At 44.2% G+C, this 25,792-nt stretch overlaps 1 protein-coding gene across 2 annotated transcripts in view; it reads left to right on the top strand.

Moving 5' to 3' along the window:
* The window catches only part of Plxna2 (plexin A2), a 199,005-nt gene that overhangs the window by 106,994 nt on the left and 66,219 nt on the right, over positions 1 to 25,792 (top strand). For both annotated transcript variants that reach the window (XM_052738096.1, XM_052738097.1), the window contains exon 5: positions 23,098 to 23,198. In XM_052738096.1, the coding sequence (XP_052594056.1) occupies positions 23,098 to 23,198 (101 nt within the window). The remainder of the gene's footprint in view (positions 1 to 23,097; positions 23,199 to 25,792) is intronic.

Here is a 25,792-nt window from a genome sequence, read left to right on the forward strand (position 1 = left end):
TATCCTTCCAACCCTGTCCTCGACCTGGCTTACTCAACAAAGGAAACCCTTGCAAGGAAGGCAGGTGCAGAATACAAGAAACAGTGCAGCTAAGCCTCACTCAGCTCCTAAGGTACCACCCAGGAGTGGAACAGATATGCCAGGATTCACTCAGCTGCTGGTCCCAGCTAGAGTCCTATGGCTTAGGAAGGCCTTACCAAGACACATGGTGGAGAAGGGGTGGGATGACAGCTCAGAACTCAGCCTTTTCCTGCTCAGCCCTTCCTGACACTGACACTAGTGCTCTCAATATTTAGTTTTGGTAACTGAATGTATTTGATTTAGACCATAATATTTAATGCCACTTTGGGTTTCCAATTAGGCTTCAGTTATATACCAACAGTCTGATTTGTTTTGATCAAATAAGAGAGGGCAACATCAGAGAATCTGTCACAAAAAAACTTACTTCTATCTGCCAATGGCTGGGACAGTGATGTGAAGATAGTTTCAGGGATGTTGAGAGAAGCACATTCATCAGCCAAAGAGAGAGGAAGGAGAAGAGGAAGAAGTAGAGTCTGCAGTCCTGGGCCTCCTCCAGAGTAGGTGTGCAAGCTGTACATAAGAGGACTCTGTATAGAAACCAGGGACAGGAACAGCATAATTTACCCACACAAGCTTCTCATTCAAAGTGATGTAGGCTCAGAGACACTCCTGGAACTTTGATCCAGGCCCTATGAGTGGTGCCCTTAGGAGGTAGGAAGCTGATCTCTTGTGAGTTCTTCAAGACCTCACCCCTCATCTAGAAGTAGCTAGCTGTACAAGTTCACATAAAAATTGGAGCTTGTCTTCACAAATAACCTGTGAGTCTAGCATATTGCTTACACACAATGAGTCTCTCAAGGGCTGTCCAAAAGAGAATGTTTAGGGTCAAACTCAGGTCTGTAAAGGAATTCAAGGAAATGTAGGTAGAGAAATGGCAGAAGATGATGCATCTGCCTTGTGAATCATCTGGGTGGCTGAGTCAAGGATAATTACAGCCTTAGTTTCCCCATTGTGAAATGAATTCTTTCAAAGGGCACACTGATTGGAAGCTGACCTGAGTGTGAGCATGTCCATACTGGTGGGTACTAATGTGAGGGCAAGTGACTATCCCTGCATGAATGAGGAGCAGTATCTGTCCTGAGGAGGCTTTTTTTCTATGCTATTGCAGGGGAGTAGTGTGGATTCGCATTTCTCCTTCAAGGCTTGGCTTTTACTGTTTCAAACCCAAACTTGACTCTCTTTTTCTAGCCAGCCCTTTGTTCTTTCTCTGGGCCCAGTTTAGGAACCTGGGGTCTCTACTTGGTGTTCTGTGGTTCAATTCCCTGAGCATCTGCCACTCTGCATCAGGTAACCTTCCTTGCCCATACCTGTCAGTTGTCCCCACTTCCCGCTCCTCTCTGCAAACCGGTTGGGGTTTGAAATCACCACCAGATGGGAGAACACCAGTTGTCATCAGCTGGTGGCAGCTTAGGAAACAGTCCAGGTTCAGCCTTGGCCCTTACTGTATGATAAGGGTGGCTTCTAGCCATGCCAGTTTATGGGATGAAGATAAAGATGTTTCCCCTTTGCCTGTAGTTCCTTCTTTCAGTGATATTGATGGTTAGTGGGACCTTGTCTGGCTGGACTGCTTCTGTTTCCCCAGGAGATGACAATGTTCACTAATTATTAGGTGCTTGATGTAGGCTGGAAGCCAAAGAAACAGAGAAAGAAAGCTGTTAAGCAAGAAGGCTTCCTATGGTAGCAGGAAGGTCCTTGTAGGCAGGTCATGCTGTATCCAGATCTGGGCTCTGCAATTCTGCTTTTCCCTAAGGCCTGGCTTAGCCTCTATGCATCAGTTTTCTCTTCTGTAAAGTGGGGACAGTGATAATGGTCACCATTTTGGTTGCTGGAGAAATGAAATGGCTGATCCATGTAGGATTTTTGAGACAGAATAAGCTAAGCCTATAGAATGGATGCAACTCAGGCCTACCTGTTTCCTTGGTTTGCTCCTGAGCTGCTCCTCCTCTGCCACTAAGCCCTCAACTAACAAGTTACTCGTTTTTTATCCTGAAGTCATCTGCCAGTTGCAACTATTTCTAGCCTATGTCTTAGGAGACAAGACTAAGGAAGGAAAACAGATAACCATAGAAGCTCATTTGCCAGTTGTCAGAGCCTGCCATCAGCAGAGCTCTCCTGCTCCATCTCCTGGGGTGCCAAGAAAAATCAGCCTGACCTTTGTTTTACTGCTCAATATGAGTCTCTTCCTCTGGGTCTCTCTGCCAGTGCCCAGCCCACCCTCAGCAGCCTGGTGCTGTCTTCCTGAATCCTGTTCCTTACCAGGCTGCAGAGTGGGTGAGCTGTTCTATGTCCTCTGAGCATCACTGCTATCGTGACCAGACTCCTAAAGCCCACGGGTGCAGAACAGGTGAACCAGAGCCATTGATTCTGTCCCACAGCCCATTTTACCCAGGATGCAAAGTGAGGCAAAGGCTAGCAAGCCATGTGCTCCAGCATTACTCAAGAGCTCAACAGCCTTTTTCATCTTTCTCCCAGCCTGCATCCTGGAATTTCTCTATTAAGCTTCACAAGGCACCCCTCCCTTTCATTCATGTGCCTTCTGCATCTACTCTCTCATCAGTTCTACACCGAGTTGACCTGCTGTGGCTATTTCTGCTTCTCTGTCTCTGTTCTTCTTGAGCCAGCCTTACTTCTCTGAGCCACTTGGACTGATGTGTGCAGCCAAGGAGCAGACAGTAGAGGGTGGTGACAGTCAGTGGTGTCAAGGACATGAAGTAACAGATGTACTGACAAGAAAATATGACACAGAGCTCCTCAGGAGTCCAGGGATGAGCCAGATAGACCTGGCTGCAGGAATGTGTGTGTGTGTGTGTGTGTGTGTGTATACAGTGTGTGTATGTATATGAGTGTATACCATGTGTGTACAGTATGTGTATGCATGTGTGTATACAGTGTGTGTGTGTGAGTGTATGTGTCTGTCTGTCTCTGTGTCTGTGTGTGTATGTGTATGTGTGTTTTACAGCAGTCCCAAATCAACTTCAAGAACATTTTCCAAGAAACTGTTACTCTTCAGGCCATCTACCTTGGTCTTCTCTTGGCCTCTACTACCTGTATTGGCAAGACTTCTATCTTCCCATCTGAGGAAGAGAGTTTTAAAACCCTTGTGCAAGTCAGCTTCAGGTTTTTTAAGCTCTCTTCTTGGACCTGACTGTTAGTATCAGTTTTCTGCAGGGAATGATTTAACCTTCATTTATTCATTAATACTCCCCCCCTTAACTTCATTAGGGAAGATTTATAAAGGTGCTGAATTAGAAAGGTCACCTGTCCCTGGGCCCAGGACATGATGTGCCTGTAGCTCTTATGAGCTTCATTCTCAAGATTCATTCCTGAAATAGGGAGATGAGGACAGCAGCAGGACAAGTCAGCCTTGTTAGGTATATGTGAGACCTGTCTCTGCCACCCCCAGGTTGCCTAGTCTCATAGGTCCAAGTAATTGAGAACTGGTTCCACTGAGGATTAACAGGGTAGTATAAAGAGAATCCTGGAAACAGTGCCTAGCATACAGCAAATGGGAGAAATGTTAGCTCTGATGAAATGTCTCCCACTATTATAGACAAGCCCTGGTAGAATCTCCTAATCAAAATGTTACTATCTTCAAGGGGCTGTATGCAGAAGTTTTTCTGACATCCTCAAAGGACACAAAACCTACACATCCCATATCTGATGCTAATAAGACACCTAAGATCACAAAAGACCCAGGAAAAAAAATCAACCCTCATGCTTGGTGAGGTGAAAGTTGCTTCCCAAGACCTAGAAGACTCTTTAGGGCATCAAGCTGAACTACCTCCTACTCTCTGCTGTAGCCAGGTCTCCACCTCACATCACCTAGAAATCACCCATCCTTGTGTGCCTTGCTTCAAGTCCCTGTGTCCTATGCTGTCACAGTGGCTGGCCATCTTAGCTCATGGAGTTCTCTCTACCAATCTTCCTAGAAGAGGAACAACATAAAGTAGCCTAAGAAAAATGCAGGGCTTTAATCTTGTGGAAAGGCAATATACTTGCTTGCTACCTCCTCTTTGTCTTCCACCTGGGCATCAGGCAGAACTCAAAACCATTCAGTCTACTCTTTGGGATAACCACAGTCTTCTGGCCTTCTAACCTTGATACACTTGTATTCTTCCCCTTTTAGGCTCTAGACAACAAGGGGACCAAATAGTCCAGGACCCCAACCTCTTACATTGCCAGCTGTACAGCAAGACTCAATCAGGGTTTGAGAAACAATTTCAGTAGGAAGGCAGGTAGGCAAACCTATTCCATGTGCCAAGCTGAGAATATTGGGTTTTAATATGATCACGGGGGATTACAAAATTTAATTTTATTTTATCTAATATTGTACAATTTGGGGCTTCTGGGATTCAGCATGCAAATTTATGCTCCCAGTGCAAATTGGAGCATGTCTAGATTAATGGAGAAAACTTAGGCACCCCCACTTTCTCCAGAATCCTATTTCCCTTATGAGATTACCTACTTGTTTGCCAAGGATGCACCCAAGACTAAATTTCCAGAGAAAGGGGAACTCTGGAGCAACAAATCTGACTGGTGCTCTTCTAGACAGGGTGCATAAGGGAGCCCCTGGGTATTGGCAACAGCCTTCTGAGCAGGCAGCCTAAAGACTGGACAGGGGCTTCCATTAGTTAGTGGAAAAAGGCCTCTGCTGCTGCTCCCATGGTCCAGAAGTGGGGATAGGTGTTTCCCTGGGATGCGAGCATAATGACACTCTGGATGTAATGAGATGCCTGGGGCATTGTTAATCATGCCTGACCTTTTTAGAGCAGTGATATTGTATTGTTTTATTTCATGAAATAAGACCCTACCCAAAAGGCCATTTGATATAGTTAGTTATTTTTATGTTTTTAAAAGGAATTTGCTTCTAAAAATTAATTTGGTTGTGAGACTCTCATGGAATCCCTTAAGATGGCTGCAGGTACTAGCCATTGGACACCCCAGATAGGAAGTAACTGGCATTCATCAAACTGTGTGCTTGCTGGCCGTTCCCTGAGTTCTACCCAGTTCTCCTCATCCTGCCATGGCCACAGCCTCTAAGCCACTGTGAGTAGTAGCACTGTCTTGAATTAGCTACCAGCAACTCCTCTCCCTATAATTCAAGCTAAATCAATATTGAAAGTTATAGGAAAGAAAGATGGCCTCATACATACAGGAAGCATATTCTCAATCATCTTTAGCTGGGTTTGCCTAAGGCATATATATTAGTCAGAGGAATCTCTATTTCTACTTTTCATGTTTTTCAGTTTCTTTTTACCTGTGGCCCTAGACTAACATCTAGTGGCCACATGGGCAGTGCTGATAGAACTCATCATAGAAAATGAGGCTGCACACAGCCTGTAAATGTTTCCTATCTCATGTGTCTCTCACACGTGGATGGAATAGATATCCTGCCATTCCTGTAATTCTCAGGAGAGCTGCTAAGGAACAAGTTCATGCCACTTCCATTATTGAACAACTGTGATGGGCATTGCTGATCCTTTCCAACCAGTTGCTGAGGTGTCCTCCATACCACCTTGGTCCAGAGCTGTTGCTTTCTGCCTCTTGCATCCTGGAGCTATAGCTTTGGCACATAAAATTACTTTAAACATAAGCAATGACAGATAACCATTAGAGGAGAATCAGACTTTACACTGTAAAAATTGAGCTGGGAATTGTCACTTTTAAGAGCTAAGAGAGAGACATATGGACAGACTATCAAGAGAATTTTATTTGTCTCTCAACATTAAATCTAAATCATAAACCACACCAGGCAGTCTCACATTACAGCCCATTTTGCTCTTTCTTTGTGAAAAGTGTGCATAGGCTATAAACAGCCCACACACAAAACACAATCATTTCACAGTGCTTTGGTTTCCCCTGTGGTAAAAAATGAAAGAACCCAGCTGCAGGATCCCTAAGCTGGCCAGTTAATGACCAACTGTGATTCAGTGAGGCTTCTGGGGTGATCAGTTGGGTATCCTGAATAATGAAACTCACTCATAAGTGGGTCCTAAGCGCTTTCCCTGCACTTTTTTGGATTTGAGTTAAGTAATAAGTTACTAATATTTACCAGAATATGGGTGGAATTTAAAAAAAAAAACGCTGTGCTAAGTGAGAAGAAGCCCATCACATGTTGGATGGTTCCACAAATAGGAAGTACATAGAAGAGACAGACAGAAAATCAACCAGTGGGTTTCCTGGAATGGAGAAGCTAGAGACATAGAAAGTGGAAGTGACTGCTCATGGACATGAGCTATCCTTTGGGGAAGTTCTGAAGGAAGTACTCTAAATTAATTGTGGCATTGTTTATTTTATTCACATGAATATACTAAACACTTTTGAGTCGTATATGTCTTAGTGAGTGAATTTTGCGACGTGAGAACTTTATACTAATAAAAATCCTGGTAGATCTTAAGAAGGCTGTGCTCTAACCATCTGGCTACTTGATGGCCTCTCCTTCCCCTGGCACACTCTGCCTAGAGGACACATCCACACTGGATAGGCTACTGTGTGTGGCCTCTGTGGGATTTGCTGTCCTCATTCTCACTCCTTGCTCTCCTGTTGTTTTTCTGTCCCATCTCCTTTCTTCCTTGCTCCCTGCCAATCACACCATGCAATGTGTACAAGGCATGGGCCTTCCTTGCCCCCAGAAGCTGAGGGGGAGAGAGAGAGATGATGATGATAATGAAAATTAAAAGTAGCCATAACATGCCGGGCGGTGGTGGCGCACGCCTTTAATCCCAGCACTCGGGAGGCAGAGGCAGGCGGATCGCTGTGAGTTCGAGGCCAGCCTGGGCTACCAAGTGAGTCCCAGGAAAGGCGCAAAGCTACACAGAGAAACCCTGTCTCGAAAAACCAAAAAAAAAAAAAAAAAAAAAAAAAAAAAAGTAGCCATAACAATAAACCATTAGTATTGTTAAGTTATATATTATTGTAATCCTCACAACAACCCTCTAAGGGAATAATCCACTGCATATACAGAACTATAGAATACACTGAGACTTAATGAGCAAACTCACATGACTAAGAGAACCCAGCTGCCCCAGGGCAAGAATGAATCAAGCCTGCTTGCTGGCCCTCAGTACACATCCTCTGAAGCTCTGTTGACCAGAAGCTTCTGGACTGGCTTACATTATTTGTTGAACTATTCTAATAGAACAAATATGGTGGGGTTCAAGACTGCAGTACCTAGGGTACCATCTGTTGGTCTGATATTTATGGCCATTTATGGAATATATCCTTGTGGTTTTCATTAAGACTCTAAGCCCATTTAAAAATCTGTTTATCATTTTTAACTCCTCTGTTAATCTTGGTCAGTCCAATCCTTCTTCAGGACAAGCCCAGGGAGATAACTCTTAGTAGCTCTTTTCTTCTCACAGTTTTATGCTTGCATGACAAGATGGAATAATTAGTCAGCACACCAGTATGTGCTGAGTGTGTGTGACATGAATATGGGTGGGGTAAGTCAGTGTAGGTATGTGCTGTATATTTTATATATACATATATATATATATATATATATATATATATATATATAGTCACAGATGTATATTGTGAGTGTATGGTAGGGATATATATGTGTTTGTATACCATCTTGAATACATGGAGTGCATCTGTGCGTGTGTCAGAAGCCTTAACATATGGTAACCTTTCTTTAGAAACACAAGAATTCTTGAATTCTTGAATTAAGATCTGACTATGTGTTTCTAAAGCACAGAGACTGTTTCTGAGCTGTCACTATTTATTGACACCCACTTGACTCATGGAGGGATGCTGAGGGGAGGGAGCTGGACAGCTTAGTGCTAGAGGGTCCATTAGATTTCAGTTCCACTCACAGATGACCCAGAACCCCTGATCAGCTCTGCAGGGATGGACATTTTCATTCCAGCATATTGGTTTTTGGAAAGCTTGCCCCCTTGACTCCTCTTCTTTAAACAATCCTATAATTATTCATTTATTTGATTATTATTTGAACTATACATTCCTAAGGAATCAACAAGAAAAGAAGTGTAAGCAAGGACATCCTTTTTGCATCCTCCTTTCCACAGAACATACCTCACAACCCATTTTCACTTTGACCTGTGGTGTTTTCATGCTCAGAACACTTTGCACCCAACCCCTTTTTACGTCTAGACTATTCCATGGATGCTTCCTTGCTCCCAAATCCACAATTGACTCCTGACTCTCTGCACATCCCACTTCCTCTTAGAAGGCACCATAATGTTTAGCAGTGAAAATATTCCCTCTGGGTCAATGGGGTAGAACCTCTGGTGTACTCACCAATTACATTTCTGCATTCTACTTCCTTAGAGGCTTTAGGATTAGGGTTGCAAGATATGATGACTCAGGTTGTGTAGTATATAAGAGTTTGAGCTAAGAGGGAAATGGGGTTAAAATAAGGCCCTCACATATCATAGGACTTAGTGTACCTAAAGAGTCACCTTTATCAAACTGTGCAAAAGTATGTTGTTAGTTTTGTGGTGCACAGTAATCTAAGTAGCCAGGAGAATACTTAGTGAAAGATACAAAGAATACTATCTACCCCAAGCCTCTGCAGATGAAGTCTAGATCCCCTACCCTGCCTCAGAAAGTGCTGTTTCCTCTATGATTAGTACTACCCCACTGCCACCATCTCTCTGATTAGTATCCCCAACTGATCACTGTCATTCCACACTGACCACCACCACTCTTCTCTGGTTACTACCACTCCCTGCTAATGACTGCCACCACAGCTCTGATTAGTATCACCCCACTCTGACCCCTGTACCCCCTCTCTAATTAGCATTACCCCATTCTGACCATTGCCTCACCCATTCTGATCTCCACTCAGTACACATACCCTCTCTAACACTAATTTTCACCTTGTAGCATCTGCCTTTTAAGTATTCCAATCTTTTTTCACATCTGTTGTGTCCTTCTGATTAGTTAGTATGATCCAGAAGAGAAAGCACATGTCTGCTTCCTTTGTTTTCCATAACCCCATCTTCAGAGAATATGCCACACAGGGATCTATCAGTTCTGGTGATACTCTGGGTGACATGTCAGCTGAAGGTGCAGATGCCCAGGCTCTGTGTTCAGAGCCATATACCCAACTAGAGACCTTTCTCCCAAAAGGCCAGCTCCACCAGGTATCTAGCAACACATGGGCACATCCACCAAGCTCTCTCCAACTTCATTGTGTGGAAATGTCTCTAAAATTTGAAGAAGTTCTAGAGAAACTAAGCCAGGTGACACAGAGTGTTGGACAACAGAAATAAAGAAATGGCCAGTCTTCTACTAGATTAACCTCTCATATTAGCTTAGTGAAGAATGGATTTACTGCACTCTTCTCTGGAGCTGTCTTGGGGCTAGGAGAGGTTGTATGTGAGAAGGCAGCACCAGAAATATAGCCTCTTATTTAGTCCTAATACTAACACTTGTTCCCCCTTAGAGGAGTGTGTTCTATTTGTCCTAGCAAGGAATGGGGTCTCTCTCTCTGCCATTACAGATGTCAGTCATCACCACCACCTTTTAGCCCTCCCAGCTCCTTCTCCTGTTCCAAAATTGAGCACCCAGAAGTCACTACATAGCTGTACTGATGTTCCAGTCTCTCATGCCCAGGAACAATAATGCATCACCCGTGGTGCATGGCCAGACTGAACCTGATTACACTTGGGTGGTTTAAAGTCCAGGTCTAATTAGAGTTCCAGGGAATCAAGCCATTGTATTATTAATGATTCTCTGGAAATGTTCTGATTAAAACAGTAATTTTAATAAGCACAGCTCAATGCTAAGTGTTCACTGAGCTCCTAATTACATCAGTTATGACTCCAAAATTATTTAAAATTCTGCTTTTTTTTTCCAACTAGACCCGGCATGCACCAAATAAAATACTCAGGTGATTTGGTGATTATTTTCCCTAATTAATTTCCTAAGTACTTTTTTTAAAGGGGGGGATCTTTTGTTTCCCATATCTCCTAAGCTTCCTTTACTCCTTGTCATCCCCAGAGGCTTGAAAACATAGATTACAGTTCAAATAGCGATTGACAAAAGTCAGGAAAGCAGTGAGGAACACAACGATTTTCTAATAATCCCCACCACCAAGAGGTACTGTAAAACTAACCTGTGAACACGCAGACCTGATCTGAATGAATGAACATAGGTGACACCCAGAAGGCTCCTGACCTCTGTCAGCTCATCTCAGCCTTGCTTTCATTTTTCCAGGAGCAGGTGTCCTATTGAAAGCTAGCACTCACAGCTCCAGAAGACAGAGGCAAAAGAGGCAAGAGGCCACTCAGGATTAATTCTGAAAATCTCCAGTCACTTTAGTGGATAAAGACTGTGTAAGCCATTCATTCGTTGGAAGATCCTGTGGTCTGAGAACCGGGTCTCAAAACCAGCTAAGAGTTAACACCCAGAACTTTCTTCAATATAAAGTCATTTTATTACAAAGTTAGCAGGACCCATAAGTAACAGCTATGTCCACCTGATCCATGCTCCAAGTCTGGTACTGAGCAGTGCTATGCCCTGCTGCTACTCATTTCCTGTGACTCTCATAGCCATATGCGTTAGGAACAGCTATCATTAGCATTATTATCTTGCCACTAAGAATGCTGTGAGATACATCTAAATGTAACTTTGTTTTACTCCCACTGTCCCTTTAGATGGTACATCTTGGAAGAGTCATACACATCTCATATAGGGCTGAACCGCAAGAAGCTCACCTTGGGGTAATAAGATACCCTTAACCCTAAGTCTGATCTTAAACACAATGTCTTTTCAGGGTTAAGATGACAGTTCATGACCAGAATTAAGCTGGGTTGATGGGAGCTTAGATTTGTCCCTATTCACACCACCTTAGGACTTGGCCTGGTGTATATTCCCTGCCTACCTGCCATGGCTCTTTCTCACACTGGTCTTGAACTCTCCAGAGAAAGGGTCAGGAGAGATCAGGGAGGCGCTGCTGAGACTATCACAAAGAGCTCCATGGTCTCCAACTGGCCAGTGTCTCTGATTCTTTCATGGCTGGGAACTTGGTGATCTTGGGGGTACCCACAGCATCTATAACTTCATTTCTTCCCAAGTAGGATGATTTTCCTTCAGACAACACTTCCCTCTGCCCTGATTTTCTAAAGGTTCCCTGATTTTCAGGGACTTCAAGATATAAAGTACCAGGTTAGCCTTTCCTTCCATGTGGGTGGGGAGAATAGTGACTTTACAAACTCCTCTTGTCCCTTGATCACCTGCCTACTTGATTTTGTCCCAACAGCCAGGATGTGCCACTCAAACCTTCCAAGGAGTCCTACTGAAGTGTTCCCAGGCATGGACTCCAAGGGCTTCCTCCAAGAGCTCATACAACCCTTTTTATTCCTTCTACCTTTTATGTTATTAATCTTTATCAGGGGACCCTGGGCAAGAAATGGAATTAAAACTGGATCCCAAGCAACTGCAAACATTCTGCCACCATGTAACTTACTTTGATGGGTGTTTTAATTTTAGTATCCAATAATATTTACAGATGTGGAAACAGAAACTCAGAGAGGGTCAGTGACTCAATCAGCATAGTTGAGCATGTGATGAGTTGAGGCTGAGCCAGATGCTTCTAACGGTGACAGTTGTCCCTTCTATGACAGCATGTGCTTCTGCTGTTGAAAACATTGTCACTTCATGGATCCTAGGAAAATTCGAGGGGATTTCAGCCAAACATGGTGGTCTCTAGCAGAGAGAGTATACTTGAGGAGCTTAAAATAAAACCTGGATTGCTGGGCACATATGACTCACTTCTCAGCAGGCACTCATATACAGCATTCCAGCATATAAAGAGCTAAAGTAGACTATAGGGAATGCCTCAGAGGAAGACAAAGGAAACAGAGACCCAGACATACAGATGCTCCTGGACTTGTGATGGGTTCATCCTAGATTAAAGATGTACCAAATCAAAACTGCATGTAGTCCTGTGCATAATGGTTCATACCTGTAATCCCAGCACTTGAAAGATTAAGACAGGAAGATTATTATCCACAGGTTCAAGACCAGTCTGGGCTATGTAGAGAGAGATATCTTGTTCTCTCATCTAAAGAAAGAACTGGAACGGAAAGAAAATGAAAAGGAAAGGGAAGGGGAGGGAAGGAGAAAAAGAGGAGGCAATAAAAGAAAAAAGAGGTAGAAGAAGAGGAGAACAAGCAGAGGAGGGAAGATGAGAAGGAAGAGAGGAAGAAGATCCTAGATAAGTCTACCTTAAATGTTCTCCAGATACCCACATGAGCCTGCCTTTGAGCAAAAACCATCTCACACAGAACCATCTTGTAATGAGATGTTGAATAGCTGGTGGACACACAGATGGGTGTTTTTGTAGATAGATGAGTTTTTTTAAAGAATGCATTATATATCTATATGTATACATATAGATATCACATTTTATATATATATATATATGTATATATTTAAAACCACTAGTAACATATTCCACTCTGAAATACGAGTTGTCCACACTCAATCACATCTAACTGGAAACTTACTTTGCTGCCCTCTCCAGCACGGTGAAAAGCTTTCTGTATATCACCAGTGTAGCTAAGATCAAAATTGGAAGTTGAGCATGGTGTCTGTTGAGAGCCCCTGCTTCTGTATCATTGTGAAATTAGATCATCATCATTGTAAGTTAAGAGCCATCCCTATATAAAGATGAGCATGTAAGGTGGGTGGGGAATACATTAGAGTCCTGGGAGACTAGGCTGGAGAAAAATCTGCTTCCATTTGTATCATCTGATAGGATCATCTTTCTCTGTTAAGACAGGCTAGGAACCTCAGCCTGGATTCCTTCAAACCCTAAAAGCTAATCCCAGGAATGGAACAAGGCTGGAAGATTTGTAAACAAGGATCCTCTGAGAACACATGTGTGTAACAGTGACTTCAAGTGCCAATGTCACAACAAGAAATTCAGCTTAGGCACCTAGAGGCAGAAACTGGAACGTGGCTGAGAAGTATGCCAGGACCTTTGTCAAAGAGAGCTGATTTTAGACACCAAAGTCTGCCCTCTCCTTAGTCACCTACAGAGACATTTTTACCCTGGGAACCTGACTAGCCTTGGAGTCCTTTCCTTGCCATGTCTGACCCCCTAACTTCACCTTCCTACACCAAAGGTCACAGGTAGTTTCTCCTTTAAAGATGATTTGGGGACAAATTTAGCTTTATAGCCTCCCTTTCTCTCATACTTTCCTAGTGACTGGAAGTCCATGAATAAAGAGGGCAAAGCCAGAGCCCGGGGCCTATTAAGTGGGAAGGAACCCAACATAGATAAAGCTGAACTCAATGTGATAAAGCTGGACTTGGACCCCATGACCAGGAGCTTCACTGGAGCCAGTTCTAGGCAAGGCTCCAGTATGGAACACAAGGATGGGAATAGCCAGGTAAAGGTGATGTCGCTACCTCATTACTTCACCCCTCCCACTTGCCTTTCCCCTCCTTGGTCATGAGTTGATGCTAGCCCTATATGGAACTAGGACATTGCTAATCCCAGGACATTGCTAATCTGGCTCCCAGGTAGAAGATCTGTTTGAATTATTTCTTGGGTCCTTTTTTCCTCAATCCTTCTCATCCTCTGCTTCCTATCCCACCTGCTTTCCCTAAATGAATAAATCCACTGTTGTCATGGAGACAACACAGCACCAGCATTACTGATTCTCTGTAGATCCCTCCAGAATTCTAAACTAGAAAGGGCCCCACTTCTACCTCCCTATTGTTTCCAGCCCAGGAGTCCTGCTGAAAAAACAGTGTGGTATTAAAAGACTCTGGGGCATGTGCTTTGCCCTTTGCCTTTCCGCTTACTCTGTTTTCCCTTACCTGTTTTCTCTTCACCCATAGGAGGCTTAGCTTAATTTTCATTTTCATTTGGATCCTAGACATGGGTTCAATGATGGGATTATATCAGGAATCAGTGGTTGGAGGGGCACCATTTTCCAGGTGTGGTATTCCCCACTTAAGGTAGAGAAGCAGTCCTAGCCCAGAAAGGCCAGGTGGAATGCTCAAAGACACTGGCAATACTGCAAAGTCAGGGCCTCCTGACACATGCTGCCAACTTCAAGAGGATTGCTGTTGGAGAATGAGTTGGCTGATACCACTGCTGAGCACCAATTGTGTACAAGGCCATTTGTGAAGAGATGTCACATATGTCTCAAAGCTGAACTGATACTATTACTATCTCCATTGTGTGGAAGGAAACTAAGGCAGCTTAGTACCCCATAGGTAATAGGAGCAGGACCTGAACTTGAAATGAGACTGTCTTCTAATACTTCTTAACCAGCATACATGGTGTGTTGCTCTAGAGAGAGTTCCTAGAGAGGCCAAGGCCTTCCTGGCTGCAATACCAGAGAAGGGCTCAGGGGGCTTCTGGTCACTAGAAGGTTAAATTGCACTGTTTGGGGCTAGAGGCTTGATACTTGTGTTCTTTCCATCTTGACTTCTGTGGGGCCTCTGCTGGAATTTATGAAAGAGGGGGAAATGTCTCTGAAAATCTCAACCAACTTTGTACTTCTCTCCGAGTGATAGATAGCTTTAATTACTCTGAATTACTCAGCCACTCTACCCTTCTCACCCAAGTCATTAAAAATAGATTTTCTCTTTGAACTGCACTCTACTTTCAGATCTAGAGATAGTCAGAAGGCTTAGGACATGGCCTCAGGTCAGCTCTGGGTCAGGAGGCTGTGTATTTCTGTATCTGTGGTCAGAGGCTTGAGAACCAGTTCTGAGTTGCTGGAGTTTGTACCTCCTTTTTTCTTAGTGGCAATGTTCACAAGACTTTCATAATTTACAGGATAGGCAGGGCCTTGGTGGCATTTGCTTTATGAAATTTTAAGGATATCTGGACATGATTTTTGATTTGTAAAGAAAAAGATCTAGTCATGAGGATAAACAATAATGATCTCTTTTCATTAGTGGATGTTGATTGGAAGGAAAGATGGCTGCTGGGGAATTCCCAAGATCATCTGGTCTGATAGTATTACCCCACTTTGATATGGTCATCACAAATGCCTAGAGCCACACTTCAAATCCCAGGCCAGACATAAATCAAAGCATTCTTTTAAGAGACAGATCTTCCTCAGGAGTTTCATATGGGTAGGATCTGCTCATGGCTCTTCCATTATGGTTCTGGTTATGATCAGCTTAGAAAATACCTCAGCAGCAAACCTTCTTCTTCCCCAATTTGTCTCCCTCTTTAACTTATCTCATTTTGTGCTGTCTGATTTCTGATTCACCAACTAAAACATTTGTTAAGAAGCAGGAAAGTAAGCTGGGTGGTGGCGGCACACATCTTTAATCCCTGCATTTGGGAGACAGAGGCAGGCAGATCTCTGTGAGTTGGAGGCCAGCTTCATCTACAAAGCAAGTTGCAGGACAGCCAGGGCTGCTACATAGAGATACCCTGTCTCTGGAGGGTGGCAGGGGAGTAGGAAAGCAAAGGAGCAGAGAGGCATGCAGGAAGGATGTGCTGGAAGCCAGACATGGAGCAGCCTGGAAGGAGAGCCTTCCTTTAATTCTTGCTTTTGTCCTCTGTCTTTATGTGGGAGGCAGACAGAGCTGGACTCAGTTTCTGCCACCTACAAGACATGTGACCCTGACAGGTTACCTGATCTCAGACTCTGTTTTCTAATGGGAAGACAAGACTAAAAGCATGTCTCTACAAGGTGAGTGTAGGGGATAAATGAGGTAACAGGCCAAGTGCCTGGCATGCAGTAGCTACTAGGTCAGCAGAAGCTACTGGTATATTGTTCTTGCTGCTTCATTTCATTCTACAACCTATGTTAACTCCTAAGCTCAGAGCAAGGTGATGTCATCCATCAATCTATGAGCCACCAGTGGGAGTCCCCAGTACCCCTCTTCCCTGTAGTGAGGGACAGATCCAAGGAAGAGACATATCGGTCTGGGACCTCCATACCTTTACCCTATATCCCTGGGTAGCTTTGGATATCCAGTACTCAATCAGCTTTGTCCCTGCACATGAAAAGAGAGACATGCATGTGGTTATTTTTGGATGGAGACATAACAGGCCAAGGGGGCAGTAGTACAATGTAGGTCAAGAGTTTGGTCGTAAGAGTGGCTATCCCGTGTGTACCTGAGAGAATCAGGGCTAGAGGCTAGACTGGGCCTTCCTGACCACTAGCAGTCTTTTGGTGTCTGTAAGGACCTTGGCCACCATCAGGTGTAAAAGCAGGACAGATCCTTAGCTGCTAGGTATAATCTTCACTGGGCTCTTCATAGTTTTTGCTACAAATTGCAACATTGCCAACAATACATCAGACAAGCCTCAAAAAAAAGTACCCATCAGCTAGCACCATTGAGTACCTGCTGCAGGTTGCCTCCAACCTCCTGGACCTACTCTGATCTGCCTCAGATCTGGCCATCCTCTCTTTTCTGGAACTGACCTTTTCTAACCCATAGCAGGAGCCTATGTAGCTTGTCCCAGGGGAGTAAAAGTCCACTCAGTGTGAGACCCAGTGAAGACAGCTCTTTGGAACCTTAATTTTCTGTTGGATCTAGTGTGGATCATAATATATAATAAAACCCAATGGCCTGATCTCTGGGGAGTTGTGCAGATCAAATGAGATCATCCTGTGAGTGTAACCCCCTTTGCGGTATTGTTGTGACTGTGCTGTGGGCCTTTATCTTCACAGCACCCAGGAAATCATTCTCTAATGTGTAATTGCCTGCATATCAATGACTGTCAGATAATTTCTCAAAGTCGGGGTTGGGATGGGGGAAAGAGGAGAAAATGGACTCAGCTGAAATCCTACAAACTTTGAGTAAAACAATCTGTAGGGAAAGACTACTCTAAATGACAAAAAGGAAGGAAAGAGGCCAGGGAGCCAGTTCCATCAGTCTCAGCTGCTGTGTGCTTTGCCCCTGGCTCTGGGGACCAGAGGGTTGTTGACTAGGCCAACTGCATGCTCCAGCCAGGCTGTCTATGACACCTCCCATGCTGTCACCTGGCTCTCAGCCATAGAGAAGGCCTGTGTTCCTTTCATTGTGTCAGAGCAGGGCACACATGTGGGGACAGGTGTCCCATCTGGCAGGGGGCAAGCAAATTCCAGGGAAGCAGAGGATTAGATGTTCAGTGTCTGGGGAACAGCTTTCCCTTATCCTCTCCCTCCTCCTCTGTCTCTCACTTACATGATCCCAAAAGAATCCTGCAAAACTCTGAACACTGAACTCCAGCTGCTACCCTTGCAGCAAGTGGTGAGGTACTGCTGTGGCCTCCCAGCCACTGCTATACCTTGATTTTTACCTTTATTGTAGTATCTACTCCACTGCAGTGAGTCTTGATTCCCACTGAACTATTGGCTTTACCAGGGTAGAGAATGCACCCCTTTTGTCTCACAAAGTAGTATGACCCAAAGGCTCACTTATCACCTCAGAAACCGGAGGATTCAGGCATCATCTATATCCTAGAGGGTTTCTACTTTCAAGTCAGGTGTTTCTCTGGAAGGTCCCTCCAGGTATTAGAACCATTTTGCTCTTTCCAGGTCTTCATACAGGGATGAGCACTAGTGTCTTTTCTGGGAATTCTTGCATCTGGAGATTTATGCATTTCTCTGTGGACAGGAACTGTCCAGACCCTCTGTCAAGTGTGAACGTGACAGTTCTACCAAGATCACAGAGTCATCCTGCCTTAGGCGTTGTCTTCAAGAACTTCAGGAACAAGGCAGATTCCAGTAACTTTCCCTAGAGACTTGTCCCCATAGCCAATCATAATCTTAGGATGTCCCTGATGGGTGCCCAATGTACTGAGTGGAGAGAGTTGGGGTAAAGGATCCCACATGCACACCCCATTGATTCATTCTTACATGGGTCCAGCCCTACTAAATAAGGTCCCGGAAGACACCAAGGATGCAGGGCCCCTGGACCATAGGAGCCAAGAACATAGTATGAGTCATCTTTAATTAAGAGTATGTCTTAAGTAAATGACTTAATAGGACAGTTATAGTCATTAGAAGTGTAATTATAAGACATAAGCTCAAACAGGAAAGAATGTGGAGTGTGAGGGTGGAACCCAGTCACAGGCAGTTTTTGGGTTGCCAGGGAGGCAGTGGGCAGGCAGAGGCAGGAGATGATGCCCTTCTATGTGAACTCTCCCATGCAACTCATCTAGGATCTCCTAAAACAACCCAGGAATCTCAGATCTCAGCACTCACTGGAGGGGCTTTGGCCTAGTTAAAATGAAATAATAAGCAAACACTGATTAAAGAATCAAGGAGTATTTCATTAAACTTTGAATCAGCCCTGGAAAAGCCCTGCCCTCCACATATCATGGCCACTCTAGGAGAAAATGCCCATTCTCCTGTGGCCTGAAGCCTGGTCCCAATTGGTCCTAGCAAGTACAAGACTGCCACCTGGGGCTCCACACAGGGCTTCTTCAAACTCCCCAGGTTTGATTAAACTTGGTTATTTGAAGATTCTAGGGACTAGGACTTAAAAGAACCTAATTTCTTAAGCTAGGTATGGTAGCATGCAGAGGCAGGAGGAAAGGGATTTTAGAGCCCGCCTAAGTTACATAGCAAGACCTTCTCTGAAACAAAACAAAACAAACAAACAACAACAAAAAAAAACAACTAAAATAAAACATAAAATCTAATGGGGTAAGCCCATTTCTCCCTGGGCTTGAAGAGGTCCCCAGAGTTCTTTTGTTTGCATCCAGGCTCTTAAAACATTACTTCCTGCCATAGCCCAAGGGCAGTTTGGTTGGGGGCCTGGGTTTCCAACCTGTCGTTTAAACATGTCCTAAGAAGCTTTAAAACTTCAGCACATCTGCAAACCGACTGGAGAGGTGGCAGTTCTGCCTGAGTGGACCCAGACTTTGTTGTCTAACCTTAAGGTGATAACGTGGTTGCAGTTCAAGGACCATGCATTGAGAACCACAGTTCCTTGGTAGCCTCCCAGCCACCCATTTATGAAAGATATTCTTTTGGCTTGTGAATAACAGGATAAATAGCTCAGAGATAATCTAATTCTTCCCCAGCCTTCCCAAGGGTACCAGGACCACCTTTCTAACTTATACTCTTACTACCTTGTCCTCATACAGGCTCCTAAGGGACTCTGCTTTCCTGGGTTGTGGGTCTATCCTTCTGAAATGTTAAAGATATTCATCCTGTAAGACTCAGGCCATGACAGATTCACACAAAAACCTCCTGGCAGCACAAGCAGAAAGAAAACAAATGTGGGCCATAGACAGAAGTTGCAGGCTTGGTTGCCACTTCCTCAGTAGCTATATTTCAAACAGTAAGAAGATCTCATTTAACCTACTATATGCAAAACATTAACTTTTGAAGATGTCAGTATCAAATTTCTAGTGTGATATTTGCTTTCTTTTATTTCCTAAATCTTCAGGATCAGTATTCATTGGGTATTTATAGCACACCTCAGTTTGGACTAGTACTCTCAAATATTCAACAGCCACATGGGGCTAATGGTGATCCTATTAGACAATCAGTATAGATACCAAAGTCTTGCTTTTCTCAGAATCCCCTCTGCCTTTTTTCTTGTTACCCCGAGAATACAGCACTTTGGTCTTATGACAGCTCATGTACAGCTTGAAGTAGTAGCTGTGTTGTAATACTGTTCGTTTTTATTCTCCTGAAATGTGTACTACCAGCCTGTATGGAGTATCAGATCAACAAGTGCTAGCTAATGGAACTGAATGAAACAAAATTACATGAAGGTAGGGACAGGGAAGGTCCACAAGCCTTTCTTTAAGGGTCTCCTCCCAGTCACTGTGACAGCTGTTCCTCTGATTTGTGCCTAGCTAGTAGATCATAAAGAATAATGCAAGTTCTCAAGCCCGCCCTCTTTCTAAGTTTCCTGTTTCACTTTACTCTGCCTTTTAAAAAAAAATCCCACCAGGAGGGCCCAGGAAATAGGAAAAATAGTTGTGCTGTTGGTTTCATGTTTGGAGAAGAACAGAGTTTCACTATCTTATGGCACTTGGCATGAAAGTGGGCTTTGTTGCTGGAGACACTGCTTTCATTCAGGGCCCCCTTTCCCAGCTGCTGAGAGCCGGGCTGTGTTTTGACAGACGGGCCGAATGCAATGCAGACAGTTGTTTTAATTTCCAGCCAGATGCAGACATCACTCACAAGGAGCCCAAAACCCAAGAAAGGGAATGGACACTAGACTGGTGCTCTTAGACCTTGCAGAGTAGACCAGAGGGGTCCAACAGATGCCTACTGGGCACTGGGGTCCCAGATATCCTGAGAGATTGAGAATCATCAGGCCTGGACTTGGGACCTATTTCTCTAGGAGGCACCTGTCAGAAAGGTGCTTCTTGTAGGTATTGCTGACTGTGAGCAAGTTTCAAGGATTATTCTTTTATAGTGATAGCTGGATGTTGTCTTTCAAATGGCAAATGTACAAGTGTCGGGCTGGATGGCTCAGTAGGCAAAGCATTCACTGTACTAGCATGAGTATCTGAGATCAGATCCCGATAATCCATGTAAAGCTGGACTTTGTGGCATGGTTTAGAATCCCGTTGCTCCTATAGCAAGATGGGAGGTGGTACCAGGAAGCTCACAGGTCAGCTAGCTTGTTGTGTATCTCAATGCACAACAAAGAGACCCTGCTGCCAACAAAGTGAGAGGCAAAGATTGGTGCCTGAAAATGTCTTCTGATCACATGTGCACCATGGTAAATGCATGCCTGCATGTAGAAACACACACACACACACACACACACACACACACACACACACACACACACACACACACCAAATACATATACACATATACACACACAAAGATAAAATTGGTTTTGGTTTGTTTTTCAAGAGAGGGTTTCTCTGTGTAGACCTGGCTGTCCTGGAACTCACTCTGTAGACTCACCTGGCTGTCCTCAAACTCACAGAGACCGGACTGCCTCAGCCTGATTTTTTTAAAAAAGAAAGAAACTATGATCTCAGAGATAGTGAGTAAAATGTGAGAGATAAAATTCTTGGATATCCAAATTGTAAGGGACCACAGCCTCCTTTCAGGGTAAAGTCCCTTTCATAGCCTCCCAGAGGAAGACCACTCTTCCTACTAGCCATCCCCATGATGGGTACATTTTGGACAAAGTGACTATTGAAAATCATACCATTATGATTTTCTTATGTCAGGGCTCCTCATGCTGACACTGTAAGTCTGTTTTGGTAGTCCATAATATCATTAGCCTCTTTACTTGTTACATCACCCTCTTAGTTCACACAGGGCTGATTTAGAATCATTCCAAATCCTCAGGTATACTATGCTTGAGGTTTTTAAAGCAATGATTCCCCAACCTACATTTAAAGTATATACTTTTTAAGACAGATTTCCAGAGTGTATGCTTACCTTCCCTACATCTTTCCTTATTGAAGAGAGTTTGATTTTAAGGCTGGGCATGTCACTCAGTTGTATTGTTATGGTGTACTAAGGGTGAATGAATGAGAAAAGATGCCTGCAAGTTCAAGTTAGAATGAACTTTTCCATGACTGCTTTTGCCCATGATAATCCTTCAGCTTGGAAAGTCTTTTGGGTCTCTCCACCTAGTGATTCCTCTCTTCATCATCCTTTTCTTTCTTCTCCCCTTCCTCCTTCTCCTACTATTCCTATTATTTTATAAGACTCAGTCTTACTTTGTAACCTAGGCTGGCCTGGAATTCACTAAGTAGCCCAGGCTAGGTAACTTATAGATAATACTCCTACCTCAGCTCACACTCAATACTCAAGTGCTAGAATTCCAGACATGTGTCAGCATGTCCAGCTGGATACATTCTTATCCTTGAAGACTCGCCCATAACCTCTGTCTCCATCTTCCTGACAAATTAGTCTGGATGCCCCTTCTTCTGAGCTCCCAAGGCACTAGGTGCTCACACCAATCCTGACTCCAGTGCTGAGCAACATACAAAGCAAATATCATTTGGGGACTGCCAATTCCAATGAACTGTTGGGCTTTGCTCTGGCTGAATCTGTGCCATTTGCAGTGGATTCTCTGTTGCTGAACATCAAGGCCACCACAGAGCTGACATTCAATAAGCTTTCACTGAGTTTACCATGTTAGGATCCATTCAGACCCTCTGGGAAGGATTTTGTAAACATGTTCCCCTCACGTCGTTGTCTCCTGCCAGTGGCAGAATGTTCATTTTATCATTGGACAAGTGTCATGTGTTCACCTGGGCTCACACTTCTAGCAGGTGGTTGTCCTCTATGGCCCAGCAAATAAGCTTGTATTTCCAACCCAGCATGCATTTTTTGCAACTCAGAAGCCTCTTACCTAGCCAACAACAGACACCTAAGATATGTTAAATGGAAAACTCAGTCATCTAGCCCTTTTGCCTGGCCTTTATTGTCACATGTGCTAGGCAGGTGCAGGAGAGTGGTGTCCACACACACACACACAGCTCAGGCCTTTGCCAAGCCCCTCCAGAAAACCAGGAGGGGTTTCAAAAGCTGTGCTTTATGGGGGGAGCAGGGCAAATTCCCACTAGTCAGGCAAAGCAGAATCAAACAGGCGGCGCTTCTCTGTGGAGGTTCCCATTAAGCCAGACTTCTCAAAGAATGGGAGATTTACTAGAGAAACTGAATGCAGACTTCAGAGAATGAGATAATTGGATCCAGGTGGTACACTTGGTTAGCTATAAAGTGCTAGTGCCATGCTATGTATATTATTTGATGGGAAAAGTTTCTCCCCCCACCCCATGTGTGCTGTGCAGGAAGGATGTCTCAGCCCAAGCCCAGCTGAAAGCTCTTCAGAGATGAGTTTGTGCCACTCAATAGCCTTTCAGCAGAGTTAACCATTTTTAACACTTGCCAGGGACTTGCCAGGCTCTCAAAAAGACACTGGTGGAAAGAAGCAACAGGCTAGAGGATTTCCTTTCTACCTTTGGTAAACTCAAGGAGTCCTGAGCTACCATTCAGACACTTTCTGATTAGGATTACCCTCTTCAGACTCAACCCAAAATGAGATGGGAACACCTTAGGGGGTATGGATAAAGGAGAGTTTTGAAACGCACCGCACCTTCAATTTGTCACAACCTGACCTTCCTCTCTCTTCCAGGTCACCAGGGTCCCTGTTGAATCATGTGAACAGTACACAACTTGTGGAGAGTGTCTAAGCTCAGGAGATCCTCACTGTGGCTGGTGTGCCCTGCACAACATGTAAGTTTGTGGTATTCCAGAGGTGGTCCCAGCATGCAGAAGACTGGGAGGTTTCCTGGTATGATGGACTGGACAGTAGAGGAATTTCCCTCTTTTGAACAGTAGCGATTATAAATGAGACACAATGTGGAAGACAGAAAGAGGCCACACAGTTTGCTTCCTGAATTCAGTCCTTTGCTCATCTTCTCAGTTACTTTAAAAACACATGATTATGTTCTCATGTCATTGTGAGAAATCACAGGGCAGCTGTAGAATCCCTAAATTTTCCAAAAGCCTCTTGCAGTGGCTGGACAAGAAGCTAGGATAAGGCATACAGGCCAGATGGTAGAGCAAAGAACTTGGAATTTGCACTCCAGCTAGCTGCTGTGTGACCCCTAGGTGAGTGCCCAGACAACTCCAGGTCTCCTTTGCTAAACAAGGAAAGTACCTATTTTATAGGTGAATAGCGAAGCCTAAATGAAATAATAAGTGCTTTGGAAATAAAAAAAAAAGGCAACACAAATCAAAATAATTATTAAGGACTCTGTACCCTTAGGAGGACCCTTCTGGCCTCATTATTTCATGATTCCAAGAAATCTGCATTGCATCCAACTGGCCTCATATCCCTATTCAGATACATCCCCACCATTGAACAACAGCTCAATAGAAATGCAAAATCACACTTAAACTTCCTAATTCGAAGAGCCCAGAGGAAGAGAAAAGGGTGAAAGCCCTAAAGCAGGGGCCTGGCTAGGGATTCTGTTGCCCAATAGTGTTGGAAACTCCATGGCGCCACGCCAGCTACCAAAGCGTCTCTATGAAATGTGCTGGGTTTTGGGGTGGAGGCGGAGGCAGAGGGCCAGAGTTCAGGGTCCTGCACAATAGCTCTTGGCTTTCAGCCTCTGCAGCAGGTGTTGGGAGGGCTCTGGAGGGAGGGAGGGAGGCTTCACAGATGCAAAATCTGGACTGGATTTGAGCCCACTGACAAAGGATTGAGTCCCTGCTTGGGTTTTTGAAAGCATGAGACTTCTCAAAAAGTTTTACAAAAGCAACCTCAACAAAACCTGGACAGTATGTCTTCATGTAAGTCAGACAGGTGGTCAAGATGCCAGAGCTAGCCACTCTGCTGAGGAATGGAAAAGCCAATGAGGTTGTCTGCCTTCAGTGAGGCTGACCCAACAATCTGCAGGCTCTTTCTCTGAGGAATTTGACAGTTCACTCACAGCTCTGTGAGAAGGTCCCAGGCTTTAAGCCCTCTCACTCTGCAGTAGTCACTTCTTACCTGTGCCATCTACCTCCTTCCCCATCCTCCCTCCCTGCCTCATTCTCCAGGCTTCAGTGCCTGTTACACTTTGCATATATAGAAAGAACACAATAGAATTACAGATTGGGGTTATTATTTATTCACAGCAAGAGCACTGCTTTCACCAACTTCTATCTGCACCTATGGATGGATCAATAATGACCCCGTCTCTCAGTTACCCTAGAACACCTCATCTTCCTTTTGGTCCAGGCCAGCTGTGTCTTCTAGAATGACTGAGCCCCATCAAGATAGCCTCAGTTTCCTCTACCCACTGAATTCCTCAGTTGTCTTCAGAGAATCTTCCCCACCTACCTGGGTTCACACCTGTAATGAGAGCCTCAATGGTCTCTCTCTCTATATATATATATATCAATTTATTAAGGTGTTCTATGGGGAAAACAGACTCACTGATACAGGATAAGGTAAATCCAGTTGCAAAGTCCTTGGAAAGCTGGGGACCAATCACAGGCTGCTTCATGCCATCTGATCAGGTCTTTGCACCCAAGAGAGCTCGACTCCCTTTCTCCTCCCTTTTAAGTGGCAGATAAGAAGCACTGCCTCTATCAAGCCAGATAGTCCAAGGTCATGGGTGAAGTGAATTCCCACTACACGCACCTTCTAGCCATTCTACCTACCAAGTTTGCATGGGGACAGGAGCTGCACCTTTCATATTCAGGTTTCTCATTACCTGACATTGTCATCTTCAGCAGACCCTCTTGACTTTCCTTCCACCTACCCTCCCATACTGCCCAGCTAGCAGGGCAGTAAGGACCCACAACTTCAGCCCCAGGCCTAAAAGCCAGCCTCTTCTAAAGAAGTAGAGAATTGATGCAATGGTCTGATGACTGAGAGCCTCTGGGTCCTAGGGGAACTGAAACCTTCCTGTCTCTTCTATATGACTTGCCCCTGCAAGTGTGTTATTGTCTCCCAGACTATTTTATCTCTGTTAGGGTTGTTGCCACAAATAGTATGATTAAAAAAAGAGAAGATAAAAAGAACCATTTCAGTGAGTCAATGAGATAAAGGCTCTAGTCAACAGCCCACTTTGAAGCTATCGTAAGGATTCACTTAAACCTCCATAATTCTTTCCTTTGACAGCACTCATATTTGGATCCATTATATACTTGGAAAGGAAGAAGGGAGGAGCTTGGGGAGTCAGGGTAGGAATTACTGCTTGATTGTGGATTACAGTAGTCCTATGTCCTATTTGGTTATTTGGTTTGGAGCTGCACCAGCACTGAACCTGATCCATAAAACACAGCATGTAGTAGCCCCAAACTTCACGTTACTTACCTGCCAGCATGGAATGAGG

This window comes from Peromyscus californicus, unplaced genomic scaffold (assembly GCF_007827085.1).
Source record: "Peromyscus californicus insignis strain IS unplaced genomic scaffold, ASM782708v3 Scaffold_14__1_contigs__length_90479793_seg_2, whole genome shotgun sequence".
NCBI lineage: Eukaryota > Metazoa > Chordata > Mammalia > Rodentia > Cricetidae > Peromyscus > Peromyscus californicus.